The sequence below is a fragment of the Microcaecilia unicolor genome, chromosome 10 (genome assembly GCF_901765095.1).
Source record: "Microcaecilia unicolor chromosome 10, aMicUni1.1, whole genome shotgun sequence".
In the NCBI taxonomy this organism is placed as follows: Eukaryota; Metazoa; Chordata; class Amphibia; order Gymnophiona; family Siphonopidae; genus Microcaecilia; species Microcaecilia unicolor.
Window position 1 is genome coordinate 16,843,689 of NC_044040.1, and position 14,816 is coordinate 16,858,504.

General features: G+C 44.0%; 1 protein-coding gene across 1 annotated transcript in view; it reads left to right on the top strand.

Moving 5' to 3' along the window:
• The window catches only part of LOC115478860 (leucine-rich repeat and guanylate kinase domain-containing protein-like), a 53,638-nt gene extending 40,186 nt beyond the window's left edge, over positions 1-13,452 (top strand). The window contains exon 10 of the mRNA XM_030216489.1: positions 13,127-13,452. Coding sequence (XP_030072349.1) covers positions 13,127-13,192 — 66 coding nt within the window. The 3' untranslated portion in view covers positions 13,193-13,452. The remainder of the gene's footprint in view (positions 1-13,126) is intronic.
• The last annotated feature ends 1,364 nt before the right edge of the window (positions 13,453-14,816 follow it).

A 14,816-nucleotide genomic window follows, 5' to 3' on the forward strand; every position in this document is an offset into this window, starting at 1 on the left:
CTATATTAAATTAAACTGCTCATGGTCTACCCCATTGCATGCATGGATTTGTTGCTTTGAATGAATGTTGTCGGTTCAGTTCAGGTTTTCTATATTTGCCATCTCCTTTAACAATCACCACATTGATTTTATTTTGTTCAATATCGTCAGTTTCAATAATATACAGACATTTATGGGTAGGTGTAGCAAAACTACTGTGCCTTTACGTCAGTGCAGAGACTGTTCCAGATTCATCAACAAAATATCCTAGGGTTTCTCAGTGCTGCAGGTCTCCATTCTATGCAAAATACACCTCGTACGTATTCATTATTGAAATCCTGACTAGATTGTGGCACCTGAAGACCAGATTGGGGACTCCTGGTCTCCTGTATGTCTTCAGAATCTATTTAATGGGTTTGTTTTAGAATATCCCAAATACGAGAGGTCTTAGACCAGTGGCGCGTCTCTCTGATGAATATGCAAAGCAGATTCCCTGAATAAATAAAACATAAAAGCCAGACTAGCAAGTGGATGTTTAGGGTTTGAGTTGATATATGCACACAAGAACAAACCTCGCAGACTTGCAATCACACAGGAAACAGCGAAGGTGACTCGAAAGAGGAGAATTGGACAAAGCTCTTAAATATAGAGTTTATTGGTCAATCAACAGACTTGACACGGCCCTGTTTCGGCCAAAGAGCCTGCCTCAGGAGTCTAAATACAAAGAATAAAATTAAACAATATCACAAAAATAGCAACTAAATGACACAAATCATATCTGACTAATAAATGAATAAAACTATAACACAATGAAGATCAAAACATAGAAACATGATGGCAGATAAAGGCCAAATGGCCCATCTAGTCTGCCCATCCTCTATAACCCTTAACTCCTCCTTTTCCTAAGGGATCCCACTTGCTTATCCCATGCCTTTTTAAGTAGAGAGGTGTGGTAGCCATGTTAGTCCACTCTCAAAGGTTATCAATAGAAATCAAAGAAAATAAAACACGGAAAAGAAAATAAGATGATACCTTTTTTGTTGGACATAACTTAATACATTTCTTGATTAGCTTTCGAAGGTTGCCCTTCTTCCTCAGATCGGGTTCTACATGGAATGTTGCTACTCTTTGAGATTCTGCATGGAATCTTGTCACTCTTTAGCATTCCGGAATCTTGCTGCTCTTTGGGGTTCTACATGGAACATTGCTACTCTTTGAGATTCTGCTGTGGAATCTTGTCACTCTTTAGCATTCCGGAATCTTGCTATTCTTTGGGGTTCTACATGTAGAGAGGTGTGGTAGCCGTGTTAGTCCACTCTTAAAGGTTATCAATAGAAATCAAACAAAATAAAACATGGAAAAGAAAATAAGATGATACCTTCTTTATTGGACATAACTTAATACATTTCTTGATTAGCTTTCGAAGGTTGCCCTTCTTCCTCAGATCGGAAATAAGCAAATGTGGTAGCAGATAGTATATATAAGAGAAACATCAAAGCATTACTTTGACAGTCTGACAGAGTGGGAGGGTGGGGGTATGCATGGGGACATCAAAGCATTTCATTGATATTGCTTATTTCCGATCTGACGAAGAAGGGCAACCTTCGAAAGCTAATCAAGAAATGTATTAAGTTATGTCCAATAAAAAAGGTATCATCTTATTTTCTTTTCCATGTTTTATTTTCTTTGATTTCTATTGATAACCCATGCCTTTTAAAATTCTGACATAGTCCACGACTCCACAGCCTCCACCGGGAGGCCATTCCACGCCTCCGCCACCCTTTCCGTGAAATAATACTTTCTTAGATTACTCCTAAGCCTATTCCTTCTTAACTTCATCGTATGCCCCCTGGTTCCAGAGCTCTCTTTCAACTGAAAAAAGCTCACTTCCTGTACATAAATGCCCTTGAGATATTTAAATGTCTCTGTTGTGTCTCCTGTCTCCCAGTAAAAGGATTTGAGTTGAGCACACCTGCACCAGACTTCAGCACTGAAGTCAGATACTAAGATTGAAACCCTGGAAATCTGCCACACTCATTAGCGCTGTGTCTGAGTCATATGAGCAGGAATTACACATCTGCCTAACCCTTTCTAAAGGTCATCGGTGCATGTCAGTGAACCTTAAGCCTGTGCTGATGTGCTGAAACAGATCCTGCTGCAGAGGTCGGAATATTTAAACCTGCCTGTCAGGGTAAAAGGTGGCGGGTAGGCCACTCGCAGACAACCTCAGCCTCTCTTCAGCCAAATTAGCTTTGCTAAGGAATTTTCCCACAGCCTTTGATTCTCTCCCTTCACTTTCGGAGCAAAACTAGTAATAATCTAGTTTCATAGCTTCTGAACAATAACAGTCATGTGTTATACAGGGCTGAAAGTCTGCTTGTGAGATACGTGCTGCTTACATATCACCTGTGGTATAAACAGAACTGTAGAAGAAAATTCACATGGTTCTGAAGCCTCCTTGCCTCCAAGAGCCTGCAGTCTGACCTTGAGAACGGGAGCGTCACCCACGTTGGCTGTTCTGCACCTGTCTCTCCATGTCCTTTTGATGTTAAAAGCGTTTTCTGCTACACCTCTGTTCGACGACCTTTGAAATCTTTGATGAGACCATCCAGCATTTGATACAATTTTTTGGTACCGTCCAAGACGAACCAGTGATTCAAAAAAATTTTTCTTACATCGCTCAAGACTCCTGAGGCAGGCCTGTGGCCGAAACACAGTGCTGTATCGAGTCTACAATAAAGTTTATTCTTCTTTCTAACACCACAGTCTCGGCGTCCTGAAGTCATCGGTCCACTTCCCACTTTGTTTTTCTGTATCTGTACCCCGTGGGATTTTGTGTTCATCCACTCTGCGGAGAGCTTTCCCCGTGGAGCATCGCCAGCCTTAAGCTGAAAAGCTGAACTAGCTCCTCATTCGCACCACACAGAAATTACTACTACTACTACTACTATTTAGCATTTCTATAGCGCTACAAGGCATACGCAGCGCTGCACAAACATAGAAGAAAGACAGTCCCTGCTCAAAGAGCTTACAATCTAATAATCTGCCATTGCTGGTGTATAACCCAGGTGCACATTGTGATACGTGGCGTGAGTTATGGATTTTGTGTAGATCATAAAACATACATTTCCCATTGGTTTCTGGCTGCTAGGTATTCCACATGCGCACCCCTCCGGGTAGGGGCAGCGGCAGAAAAACAGATTCAAAAATTACACATTTGCAAAGCCTGTTATCACATATATTCAGGTCTGAATTGTACTTTGATGTGCTTTTTGTAAAAAAAACAAACAAACTCTAATTTCTAGTAAAATTATAATAATAAAAAGAAACAAGCAAAAAACAACCTATGCTAATGAGATCACTGTACATATCAGCCCTGGATTAACCATTAAGCCAAATAAGCACATGCTTAGGGCATCAAGCGACGTGGGGGGGCACTACAGTTTCCCCCTCTAGTTATCATGCCCTTAACTCTTTCACTGCCATTTGCCACACCATCCATTTCAGGGCCCTGTTTACAAAGCCACGCTATCGTTTTAAACGTGAACTAACCGTGTAGACGCCTATAATATTCATATGGGTGTCTACACGGTTACGTGCTAGTGTTTTTGGCATGCGCTAAAAACGCTAGCAAGCCTTTGTAAACAGGGCCCTCGGTGTTTTTCTAGCTTTTCCTTCTAGTACTGCCGGTTACTGTCGGCGAGAGAGACGGGCGGCAGACAGTGAAACTGAAAGCTCAGGCTGTTCCTTTAGTGGCTCAAGATGACGTCCTCAGACATACAATCAAAAAGGAGTAGAGGATAGTGACATTATATTTGTGCTTTCCTAGCACGCACAGTCGATTATACTTTCTGCAAAGGAACTGTCGACCCCCGAGGAAAGCTTTTTGTCAATTAAGCACCATTTGCTGGACTGTGCTTAGAGCATCAGTTGGCCTTAATCTGGCCCTGGTACATATGCAATGTGTATGAAATGCATACATTTAAATGGCGACGGTCCCAAAGATTGAAAATGGTCATTAGACAGCTCACAATCATGGAGAAAATTCCAAGCACTGCAGTAATTATATATTACCCATCACTCACTTATCTGCTCCCGAAGGTGCACTAAATAGTTTCAGTTTTGTTCAAAAAGTTTGGAACATGTACTGCAAGCCTTTTTAAATCCATGTAGAGAGACTAAGGAAGATTATGGACGCTCCTTTGTAACGTTTCATTCAGCAGTGTTGAAATCCTGGGTTTGTTTAAATTAGCTGCAGTTTCACTCGACTACATGAAACATGTTGCCTTGTCAGGTCTGGGCAGTGTCTGAGGCTCCGGGTTGCTCTTGATTTATTGTTTTCAGCCCTTGTGACATTAGGTAGCTCTGGGGTTCTCTTTGTCAGATGGAAACATCCCCATTTTAGCTGCAGGGGCTGAAAGTCTTCACAGAATGCGATGTGAAGTATGCGCACAGTTCGTGGCATTTGTACCTGGTGGATGCCTCCTTACTCTCTAGAATTTGAGCAGCGGTGAAAGATATAGCTGGATGCTGTGAATCTAGGAATTGCGATAAATGTGCCAATCACCGTGAATTAAGGAAGGAAGATGAGAAAGTGTCATGTTCAGCTTTGGGAATGAGGGTCAGGGAATGATAGACAGCTCAGTTGCTGGGGGTAGTTATGGTATTCTCTATAACATCAGCAAAATCCGTCCCTTCATCTCTAAGCACTCTACCAGAACCCTTATCCACACTCTTATCACCTCTCGTCTTAATTATTGTAACCTGCTTCTCACCGGCCTCCCTCTTAGCCATCTCTCTCCTCTTCAATCAGTCCAAAACTCTGCTGTGCGACTCATTTTCCGCCAAAGTCGCTATGCTCACATTAGCCCCCTCCTTAAGTCACTTCACTGGCTCCCTATCCGTTTCCGCATTCAATTCAAACTTCTCTTATTGACCTATAAGTGCATTCACTCTGCCGCTCCCTAGTACCTCTCCACTCTTGTCTCTCCCTACGCCCTCTCTCGGGTACTCCGTTCTGTTGATAAATCTCTCTTATCTGTCCCCTTCTCCTTTACTGCTAATTCCAGGCTCCGTTCCTTTTATCTCGCTGCACCTCACGCCTGGAATTGACTTCCCGAGCCTGTACGTCTAGCCCTGTCTTTGGCCGTTTTCAAGTCCAAACTTAAAGCCCACCTCTTTACCACTGCTTTTGACTCCTAACCATTACTCACTTGCCCTGTCCTTTATCCTCACCTCTTTGTTCCCTTACCCTTAATTGTTCTGTCTGTTTACCTGTCTTATCTAGATTGTAAGCTCTTTGAGCAGGGACTGTCTTTTTTGTGTATGGTGTACAGTGCTGCGTATGCCTTGTAGCGCTATAGAAATGATAAGTAGTAGTAGTATTTGGGACCTGACATGTGAAGCCTTGACATGATCACCAGAAAATAGGGTTACCAACTGGCTCCAGATTTACTGGCAGGGAGGATCCGATCCAGGTTTTTAATCTATTGCATGCAGGGATTTGTGGATCTAGGGGTCGATATTCAAATTGATTTAACTAGCCAGAAACAGCTGCTGGCTGGTTAAATCACCAGTTCTGGGCTAACTGCTAATATTCAGCGGCACTTAACCGGTTAGTGCTAAAAGGAAAACCAGCTCTTTTGGGGACGTTCTGGGGACTGAGTCAGCAGTTGGTCAGTTAAGTGCTGACTTGGCAAATTACCCCATAACGTGGTCGTGCATTAGCCTATTTTTTGCATTAAACATATAAGTGCAGGAACACCCAGAAATTTATGTTATAGTGGAGGACATTGTCTTCTGCAATTGTGAGACCCTGCAATAATTCCCAGAAATTTACATTAGATAAAGGAGGGAACATTGTGTCCTGTGCTGAGATCCGGTAAGAAGTCCCAGGAATTTATATTAGATATAGTGGAGGACATAGGAGCCAACTTTTCAAAATGATTGGGGGTGCTGAAATTTTTTTTTTTTTTTTACAGGTGATGCATTCCCCCTCCCTCTCCTCCTCTCCCCTTCTTCCTTCCTCCAAGTTCCAGGCCCCCTCCCTCCAAATTCCAGTCCCTCCCTACCTCCCTCTCTCCCTCCCAGTTCCAGGCCCCCTCCCCTCCCTCCCTCCCTCCATCCGAGTTCCAGGCTCCCCTCCCTCTTTCCGTCTGAGTTCCAGGCCCTCCCTCCCACCCTCCCTGTTCCAGGCCTCCCCTCCCTCTCTCTCCCTCCCTTCGAGTTCCAGACTCCCCCGTCCCTCCGAGTTCCAAGCCCGCCCCTCTCCCTCCCTCCCTCTGAGTTCCAGGCCCTTCCTCCCTCCCTCCGAGTTCTAGGGAAGGAGGGAGGGAGGATGGGACTTTTAAAATTCTGGGCTGGCGAAAGGAACTTCCGGTGGGTGAAATATTGGGGGTGCAGGAGCACCCACAGCACCCACGGAGTTGGTGCCTATGGTGGAGGACATTGGCTGCCTGCACTGTCAGAAACTACAGGACGTCCTAATATTTTCTCCTGCATGGTGACACCCTGCAGGCCTCTTGAGAGGTCACCTCCTATATCTGGAGATGCATCAGAATAATCTCTTTCTCTTCTACGAGCTCCTTCCTTTCCTTGTCTCATTTATTTTGGGTCTCTATTTGCACTTGTTTTCACCTCTTTCTGGGGCCCTTTTACTAAGCCGTGTAGGCGCCTACGTGCGCTGAACGTGCGCCAAATTGGAGTTACCACCCGGTTACCGCATGGCCCTTGTGGTAATTTCAATTTTGGCGCATTTCCACAAAATATTTTTTATTTTCGGGCACGCATAATGGACGCGCGCCAAGTGGCATTTTGACGTGCGTAGGTCATTACCACCCAGATTCGTTACCGCTAGGTCAATGGCTGGCGGTAAGGTCTCAAACTGACACACGCCACCGCCTTTTCCTACTTGAGCACGCAGCTGTGGAATGATCTTCCTACAGACCTGAAAGCTATTGACGATGTAACTAACTTCCGCAAATCTCTGAAAACTCGTCTCTTCCAAAAGGCATACAAGGAAAATACATAGCCTACAAACCACTTCAACAGCTCACACAATGACCACACCACACCTCTAACCTACCTAACACTTCCCTGTCTGTCCTCCATTACCCAATCTTTAAACAGCAATAATTGTACTCGTCATCAGGAAACGACTATGCTTATCTTCTCTTAACAACATTCAAAGTATAAGAAATGTACCTGTTAACACGAAATGATGATGTCATAACCACACTCTGTAAGCCACTTTGAGCCTGCAAATAGGTGGGAAAAGGTGGGATACAAATGCAATAAATAAATAGAAATAGACGCTTGGCAATGTTGATTTTGCTGCATGTCCATTTTCGGCAAAAAACCCCCAAGAGGCCTTTTTTACAGAAGCGCTAAGAAATGGATCGGCGCGCGCCCAAAACCCGTGCCTACACTACCGCAAGCCCATTTTTCAGCGTTTCTTTGTAAAAGGATCTCTTTCTTATTTTCCTTTTCATTTGTTCACTTGATCCTCTTTTTTTTTCTCTCAACAAGTTTTCTTTCGCTTATTCTTTTTCTCTTTTCCTGAGCTGCTTACCATATCTCTTCTTTTTAAAACGTTTTTTTAATCAAGCCCCCTTTCTCCTTGTCTTTTCTTTGTTTTTTATTTCTCTCTCTTGCCCCCTATTTAAATATCCCTTTTCTCTGCCCAGTGCCGTAGCGAGGGCTAACGGCACCCGGGGCGGGTCGCCGCTGCGCGACCCCCCCCCCCCCCCGGAACGCATTGTTACCTGCAGGAGGGCCGATCCGCCCCGAGTGCACATCACTCGGAGCTGCGTCGGCCCCACTGGTTCCCTGCTCTCTCTGCCCCGGAACAGGTTACTTCCTGTTCCGGGGCAGAGAGAGAGCAGGGAACCAGCGGGGCCGGCACCCCCCGAGTGCGTGCACCCGGGGCGGACCGCCCCTCCCGCCCCCCCCTTCCTACGCCACTGTCTCTGCCATATATCTTGCTTATTTTACTGCCTTACTGCAGTGTCCGTTGCCGTTCTTTATTATTTTCTCTCATTGTATCCCTGACTCACTACTTCTCACTTTGGCCCTCATGATCAAAAGCCCCGCGCTGTTCCAAACAGCGCCCTAAAAATAGCGCCGGGACAGCGCAGGGCTTTTCTGCATCGATGATCAAAGATAATGCGTGCAAATCTAAGCAGCACTATTATCTTTGATTATCATGTTTGAGTGCGGGAGAATTGCGCCTGAGGATGCGCTCCGCACAATCCTCCCGCACTTGTTTGACAGGTCTGGGCTGTCAAAAGCCCAAACCTGTCAAACAGCCTGCCGAGGCCTGAACAACGAGGGCTGGAGCTCTGGTGTGTCTCCAGCCCCCCCCCCCCCCAAACCCCCAGAAAATGTTGTGGCCAAACCCTCTCCCACCCTCCCACCCAGCGATGGGGGGGGGGGGGCTGGAGGTCCGGTGGACCTCCGGTCCCTCCGACGATCCCACCCCCTCCATGTTCAGGGAAGGCTGGAGATCCGGTGGGTCTCCAGCCCCCCCAAACCCCCAGAAATCGAGAAGTGGCCGACTCCGGCCAAAGGCTCTCCCATCCTCCCACCCAGCGACGGGGGAGGCTGGAGGTCCGGTGGGTCTCCAGCCCCCCAAACCCCCAGAAACCGTTGAGTGGCCACCTCCGTACCATGTAAGGGAGCATGCATTTGCAAGCTAATTGCGCTAGAAGCCCTGTTTAGCATGCATTTGCATGCTACTTGCGCTAAGAGCCCTCGAGTGCGTTGTTTCAGGCGCTCGAGAGCTCTGATCATGGGTGGGCTGCAAACTCCGGCGCTAGTATGGCGTTAAAAGCCTCTAGCGCCGGAGTTTGCTTTTGATCATGAGGGCCTCTGTCTCCTCTCTCCATTTCTCCCATCCTCTGCCTCTCTCCTCCCATTTGCTGTAGGGTGCAGCTGGCCAGGATTACAGGAATGCTAATTAATCTTAAACAGTGGAAAGAAAATGGAAAATTCCAAAAGAACTTGAAAACTGTGGATAGATTCAACAAGGCACACCAAGGCTTCACTGAGTCAGGTGTCATTTCTGCCATGATTTACACCGTACCCTCCCTTTCTAATTTTCTTTTGATTATTTTTTTTCTACTGCTTCATGGCTCAAGCTATGCAGCAAAGCTTAAAAGAAACAGTGTTGGATGAGGTTCCCCTAGTCCTGAGAAATAGTAAGTGACCTTAAAAAACATGGATGCCAGTGATCGGAGACGATTCAAGATGGCGGCATAACAGGCAGCGCGGAAAATCGCTCCGAGAACCTGCCTGAGAGAAAAACTGTTGTTGACAAAATGCCCCATACTAAAAGGAAGGGGTTGACGAGGATAGTTCCCCCACCTACCTCGACTCCTTCATCGACTCGGACGGGACTAGAGCGTTTTTTCGTGCCGATTTCCCAAATAAGCAGAGATGTGGATCCCATAGCGGGGCTCCTTGGGGAAGTGGAGGACCCGCTGGGAGAGGATGTATCTCTCTCTCCACCATCAACTAGTAAACCTCCTTGCCCAGCATCGTTGGCGAGTACCGATGTGGATCAACGCCCTACCGGAAGTGTATCGGGTGAGATCCACGGTGAGGGTTGGGAAGTCCCACAGAAGACGCCGGGAGCAGAGGTAGGAACCTCAAAGAGAACGCAGGAGGTAAATCTCGAAATGATTTGGGTAAAGCTGAACAGGATGGATATGACTTTACAACAAACATCGGGTGAAGTCAGTAACTTTAATAAGAGATTTGGTGAGTTAAATGCAAAGGTAGACCTGATAAAAGAAGAAATAGCTGAAAAAATGACTGTTATTCAAAAGAATGTAGATTCTTTACAAGAATTTAAAATAAACGTGGTGAAAGATAATGTTGAACTTCAGAGACGAATGGAACAAGTTGAAAACTTTAATAGAAGGTTAAATCTACGTTTATTGAACTTTCCCAAACTCCTAGGGATTACTCCTCTAGATTTATTCAAGAGTTATTTGAATGAGGTGTTGAAAATGCCTCTGGAAGCTATGCCGCCTGTTAATAAGTTATATTATATCCCTATTCCTAAAGGAGAGATTGGGAAAAATCAAGAAGCTCAACTTATGAATATAGATCCTGGAAATATTTCAGCTATACTTGAACAAACACTGGACGAGACAACAGAAAGGTCTACATTGATAGTGTCTTTAATATTTGAACAGGACTTAAACAACATAATGAAACAGTACTTTAAGAATTTAAAAACCTGTTTTGGGGGTATTAAAGTACAGATTTTTCCTGATGTTACAAAATCGACTCAGCAGAGAAGGAAAGCCTTCTTGGCATTGAAATCAAGAACTGTTGAGATAGGAGGGATGTTTTTCCTGGCCTATCCGTGCAAGTGCCTTGTGAGACTGGGTCAGGTTAAATATACATTTTTTTCACCTGAAGCCCTTAAATCTTTTCTGGATTCTAAACAATTGTAATATTACAAGGAAATATTACGCCACCTTATTATTTTTGTGAATTATTGTTATATGTTCCCCTTAACTCTTTTCGTCTCCTCCAATAATGAGGTCTAAGGAAGCAGTAATTATCTTCTTAATTAAGAATTCAGATTATTTTATGAAGTAGGTTCTACTTCTGTAAGATGATTTCTTTAAGGAATGTTTTTATTTCTGTATAAATGGTATTATGGCTGTATTTCAATAACAAGTATATTCTTGTTAAAATGTTTAAAACTTAATAAACAAATTGAAAGATAAAAAAAAAAAAAAAAAAAAAAACATGGATGCCTCAATGCATTTATTTATTTGTTGCATTTGTATCCCACGTTTTCCCACCTATTTGCAGGCTCAATGTGGCTTACATTGTTCCGTAATGGCGATCGCCATTTCCGGAATGAGAAATTACTACTACTACTATTTAGCATTTCTATAGCACTACAAAGCGTACGCAGCGCTGCACAAACATAGAAGAAAGACAGTCCCTGCTCAAAGAGCTTACAATCTAATAGACAATGTAGAAATGTATGCAGAAAAAATACACAAGGGGGAGCAAACTTTCAAAGTATTTTCAAAAAGCACGAAACAAACAGTTTGCTAACAAAATGGCTAACACAGACTTTTTTTTTTTTTGGGGGGGGGGAGAGGGCTACAAAAATCCCCAAATTTAAATAAACAAGGTCTCAAAGCTCAGAGAGCATGGGTCTGACCAAATGTGTCAGTTTTCAGAAAGGAATTTCCAGATATCATAATTGGCTTCAATAAATCATCAACCTCCAGCAAAAAGAAAACAAAAATAAAATAAAATAAAAAATGAAAAAACTCCCAAAAATGGGGAAAAAAAAAGTTGCTCACCCAAAAACCGGAGAAAAATAGCCAAAACCCACACGTCTGTTTTAGTCATCAAAAAGCAAAAATTCCCACATCAGATCCCCATTAGTCCCAATAAATACCGCTGGCAATTCACGAATAATATCAAAGTACAGTCCCATAAATACTTAAGCTTGACTGAAGAGGCATCCTGTCCCCATACCAGATTGTCTAGTATGGTACTTAAGATAGGTCTCTTCCAGTGCTATGATGTATAAATATATTTCATCTGTCTAAAACCTCCCCTATTGGGAATTTGATGTAGGAAGTTTTGCTTTTAAATGACTAAAACAGACTGTGTGGGTTTTAGCCATTTTTCTGTTTTTTTTGGTGAACATTTTTTTTTTTTTTTACATTTTTGGGAGTTTTTTTTTTTTGTTGCTCTCTTTTTTCTGGAGTTTGATGATTTATTGAGGTCAATGATAATATCTGGGAATTCCTTTGGGAAAACTGACACATTTGGTCAGACTGACTGTCCTCTGAGCTTTGAGGCTTTGTTTATTTAAATTTGGAGATCAATGTATGCAGCACACGTTAACAATGAGGGGGCAATTCTATAATTTGGTGGCAAGGAGTTGGCGTCACATTGGGCATGCTTAGCGCCAATGCTATAATGGTACCTAGGTGTGTCTAAGTCATAATAGAATACTAGCCGGTGGGGGGAGGCGGGGCTGGTGATTGGGAGGCGGGGCTAGTGCTGGGCAAGACTTCTATGGTCTGTGCCCTGAAAATGGCAGATACAAATCAAGGTAAGGTATACACAAAAAGTAGCACATATGAGTTTATCTTGTTGGGCAGATTGGATGGACCGTGCAGGTCTTTTTCTGCCATCATCTACTATGTTACTATGTTAGTGCAAACCCTGCTTTGATGCATCAAAGATTAGGCACGATCGCTTCTGCCAGGCCAATGGCTGGTGTAAGTGGGCCCACCTAAATGGACCAATCAATGCATGCAACCATAGTATTGTATAAGTTGTGCATGTTTGGCGACACGCCAATGGCCTGCCCATGCTCCACCCACTTGAATATCCCCTTACAGTTACACACTATTACAGCATTTAGGCCAGTTGTTCCCAAACCTGGTCCTGGAGGCACCCCAGCCACAATATCCACAATGAATATTTATGAGAGAATTTTGCATGCCCTGCCTTCACTTCATGCAAAACTCTCTCATGAATATTCATTGTGGATATCCTGAAAACCTGACTGGCTGGGGTGCCTCGTGGTCTTGGAGGCACCCCAGCCACAATATCCACAATGAATATTTATGAGAGAAATTTGCATGCCCTGCCTTCACTGCATGCAAATCTCTCTCATGAATATTCATTGTGGATATCCTGAAAGCCTGACTGGCTGGGGTGCCTCGTGGTCTTGGAGGCACCCCAGCCACATATATCCACACTGCATGCAAATCTCTCTCATGGATATTCATTGTGGATATTGTGGCTGGGGTGCCTCCAGGACCTGGTTTGGGAATCACTGCCCCAGATATAAAATTTTAGATCGTGAGCCCACTAGGGATAGAGAAAGTACCTTTTTATAATATGCAAACTGTGTTGATTGTACTACAGAAAGGTAGTATATCAAATGGATTACCCTTACCCTTCTAGTAACACACCCTATATAAATCATGTCCATTTGAGGGATTAATTGGGGAATGGAACTAAGCTCTCCTGGTATATTTCCCTCTCTTGTAGTCACTGCACATGCATCATACCAGTTTGGTCAAGCTATGAGGTGCTAATATAGCTCTTGCAGAAATACAAAACTCCGTTGTCTCTTTGTGCCATGTAGGTGGTGAAGGCTGCAGCACAGTTGCTCTCGAACCCACCTGTCGGCACCTCGCACGAAAGCACATGACAAAAGAAGAGGCATCTTCAAGTTTCAGTGGCAGCACTCCATGGAGCGAAGGGGAAGGTTTTATGATTTATTCATTGTTCTGATTTTAACATTGAATGTGAATTATATTTATTTGATTGTGTCCTTTATACAGTTTTATTTGATTTTGTATGTAGAAACTTGCTGATATTTTAAGTTATTTATGTGTTTTAATTTAGACTGCAAAGACTCCTGAGGCAGGACGGTTGGCCGAAACACGGCCGTGTCGAGTCTTTCTTGAACTACATAATTGATTTTGACTTTTCGTGCCTTTTGAGCTACACAATAAATTGGGACGTTTTACATCGTCTGTAGACCACATTCTTGTGTCATCTTCGCTGTGTTCTTTGTGGTTGCGAAGGGGAAGAGGCCAGCGAGCATGAAGCTGCATCAGTGATCTGCATGTCTGACATTTCCAATATGGTGACGTGAGCCCTGAAAACATGGCAAGATGTGGAAAATCTGCCAGTTTTTCCATATGAGGAATCTTTGTGGGTTATAATATGTTTTATTGGTCTTATCAAATTTTTTTTGTTACATTTGTACCCCGCACTTTCCCACTCATGGCAGGCTCAATGCGGCTTACATGGGGCAATGGAGAGTTAAGTGACTTGCCCAGAGTCACAAGGAGCTGCCTGTGCCTGAAGTGAGAATCAAACTGAGTTCCTCAGTTCCCCAGGACCAAAGTCCACCACCCTAACCACTAGGCCACTCCTCCTCCACTGTTGCTACTATTTGAGATTCTACATGGAATATTGTTATTCCACTAGCAACATTCCATGTAGAAGTCGGCCCTTGCAGATCACCAATGTGGCCGCGCAGGCTTCTGCTTCTGTGAGTCTGACGTCCTGCACGTACGTGCAGGACGTCAGACTCACAGAAACAGAAGCCTGCGCAGCCTTCTACATGGAATGTTGCTAGTGGAATAACAATATTCCATGTAGAATCTCCAATAGTAGCAACATTCCATGTAGAATCTCCAATAGTATCTATTTTATTTTTGTTACATTTGTACCCCATGCTTTCCCACTCATGGCAGGCTCAATGCGGCTTACATGGGGCAATGGAGGGTTAAGTGACTTGCCCAGAGTCAAAAGGAGCTGCCGGTGCCTGAAGTGGGAATTGAACTCTTCCTCAGTTCCCCAGGACCAAAGTCCACCACCCTAACCACTAGGCCACTCCTCCTCCACTGTTGCTACTATTTGAGATTCTACATGGAATATTGTTATTCCACTAGCAACATTCCATGTAGAAGTCGGCCCTTGCAGATCACCAATGTGGCCGTGCAGGCTTCTGCTTCTGTGAGTCTGACGTCCGACTCACAGAAACAGAAGCCTGCGCAGCCTTCTACATGGAATGTTGCTAGTGGAATAGCAACATTCCATGTAGAATCTCCAATAGTATCTATTTTATTTTTGTTACATTTGTACCCCATGCTTTCCCACTCATGGCAGGCTCAATGCGGCTTACATGGGGCAATGGAGGGTTATTGTCTATCTAGGTCTTTTTGATAGACAAGTGAAAAGATTACAAATTATTCAAAATGGGTCATCCAAACTAATATAAGTTTGAACGTGACTCCCCCCCCCCCCTTTTTTTGAGTGAA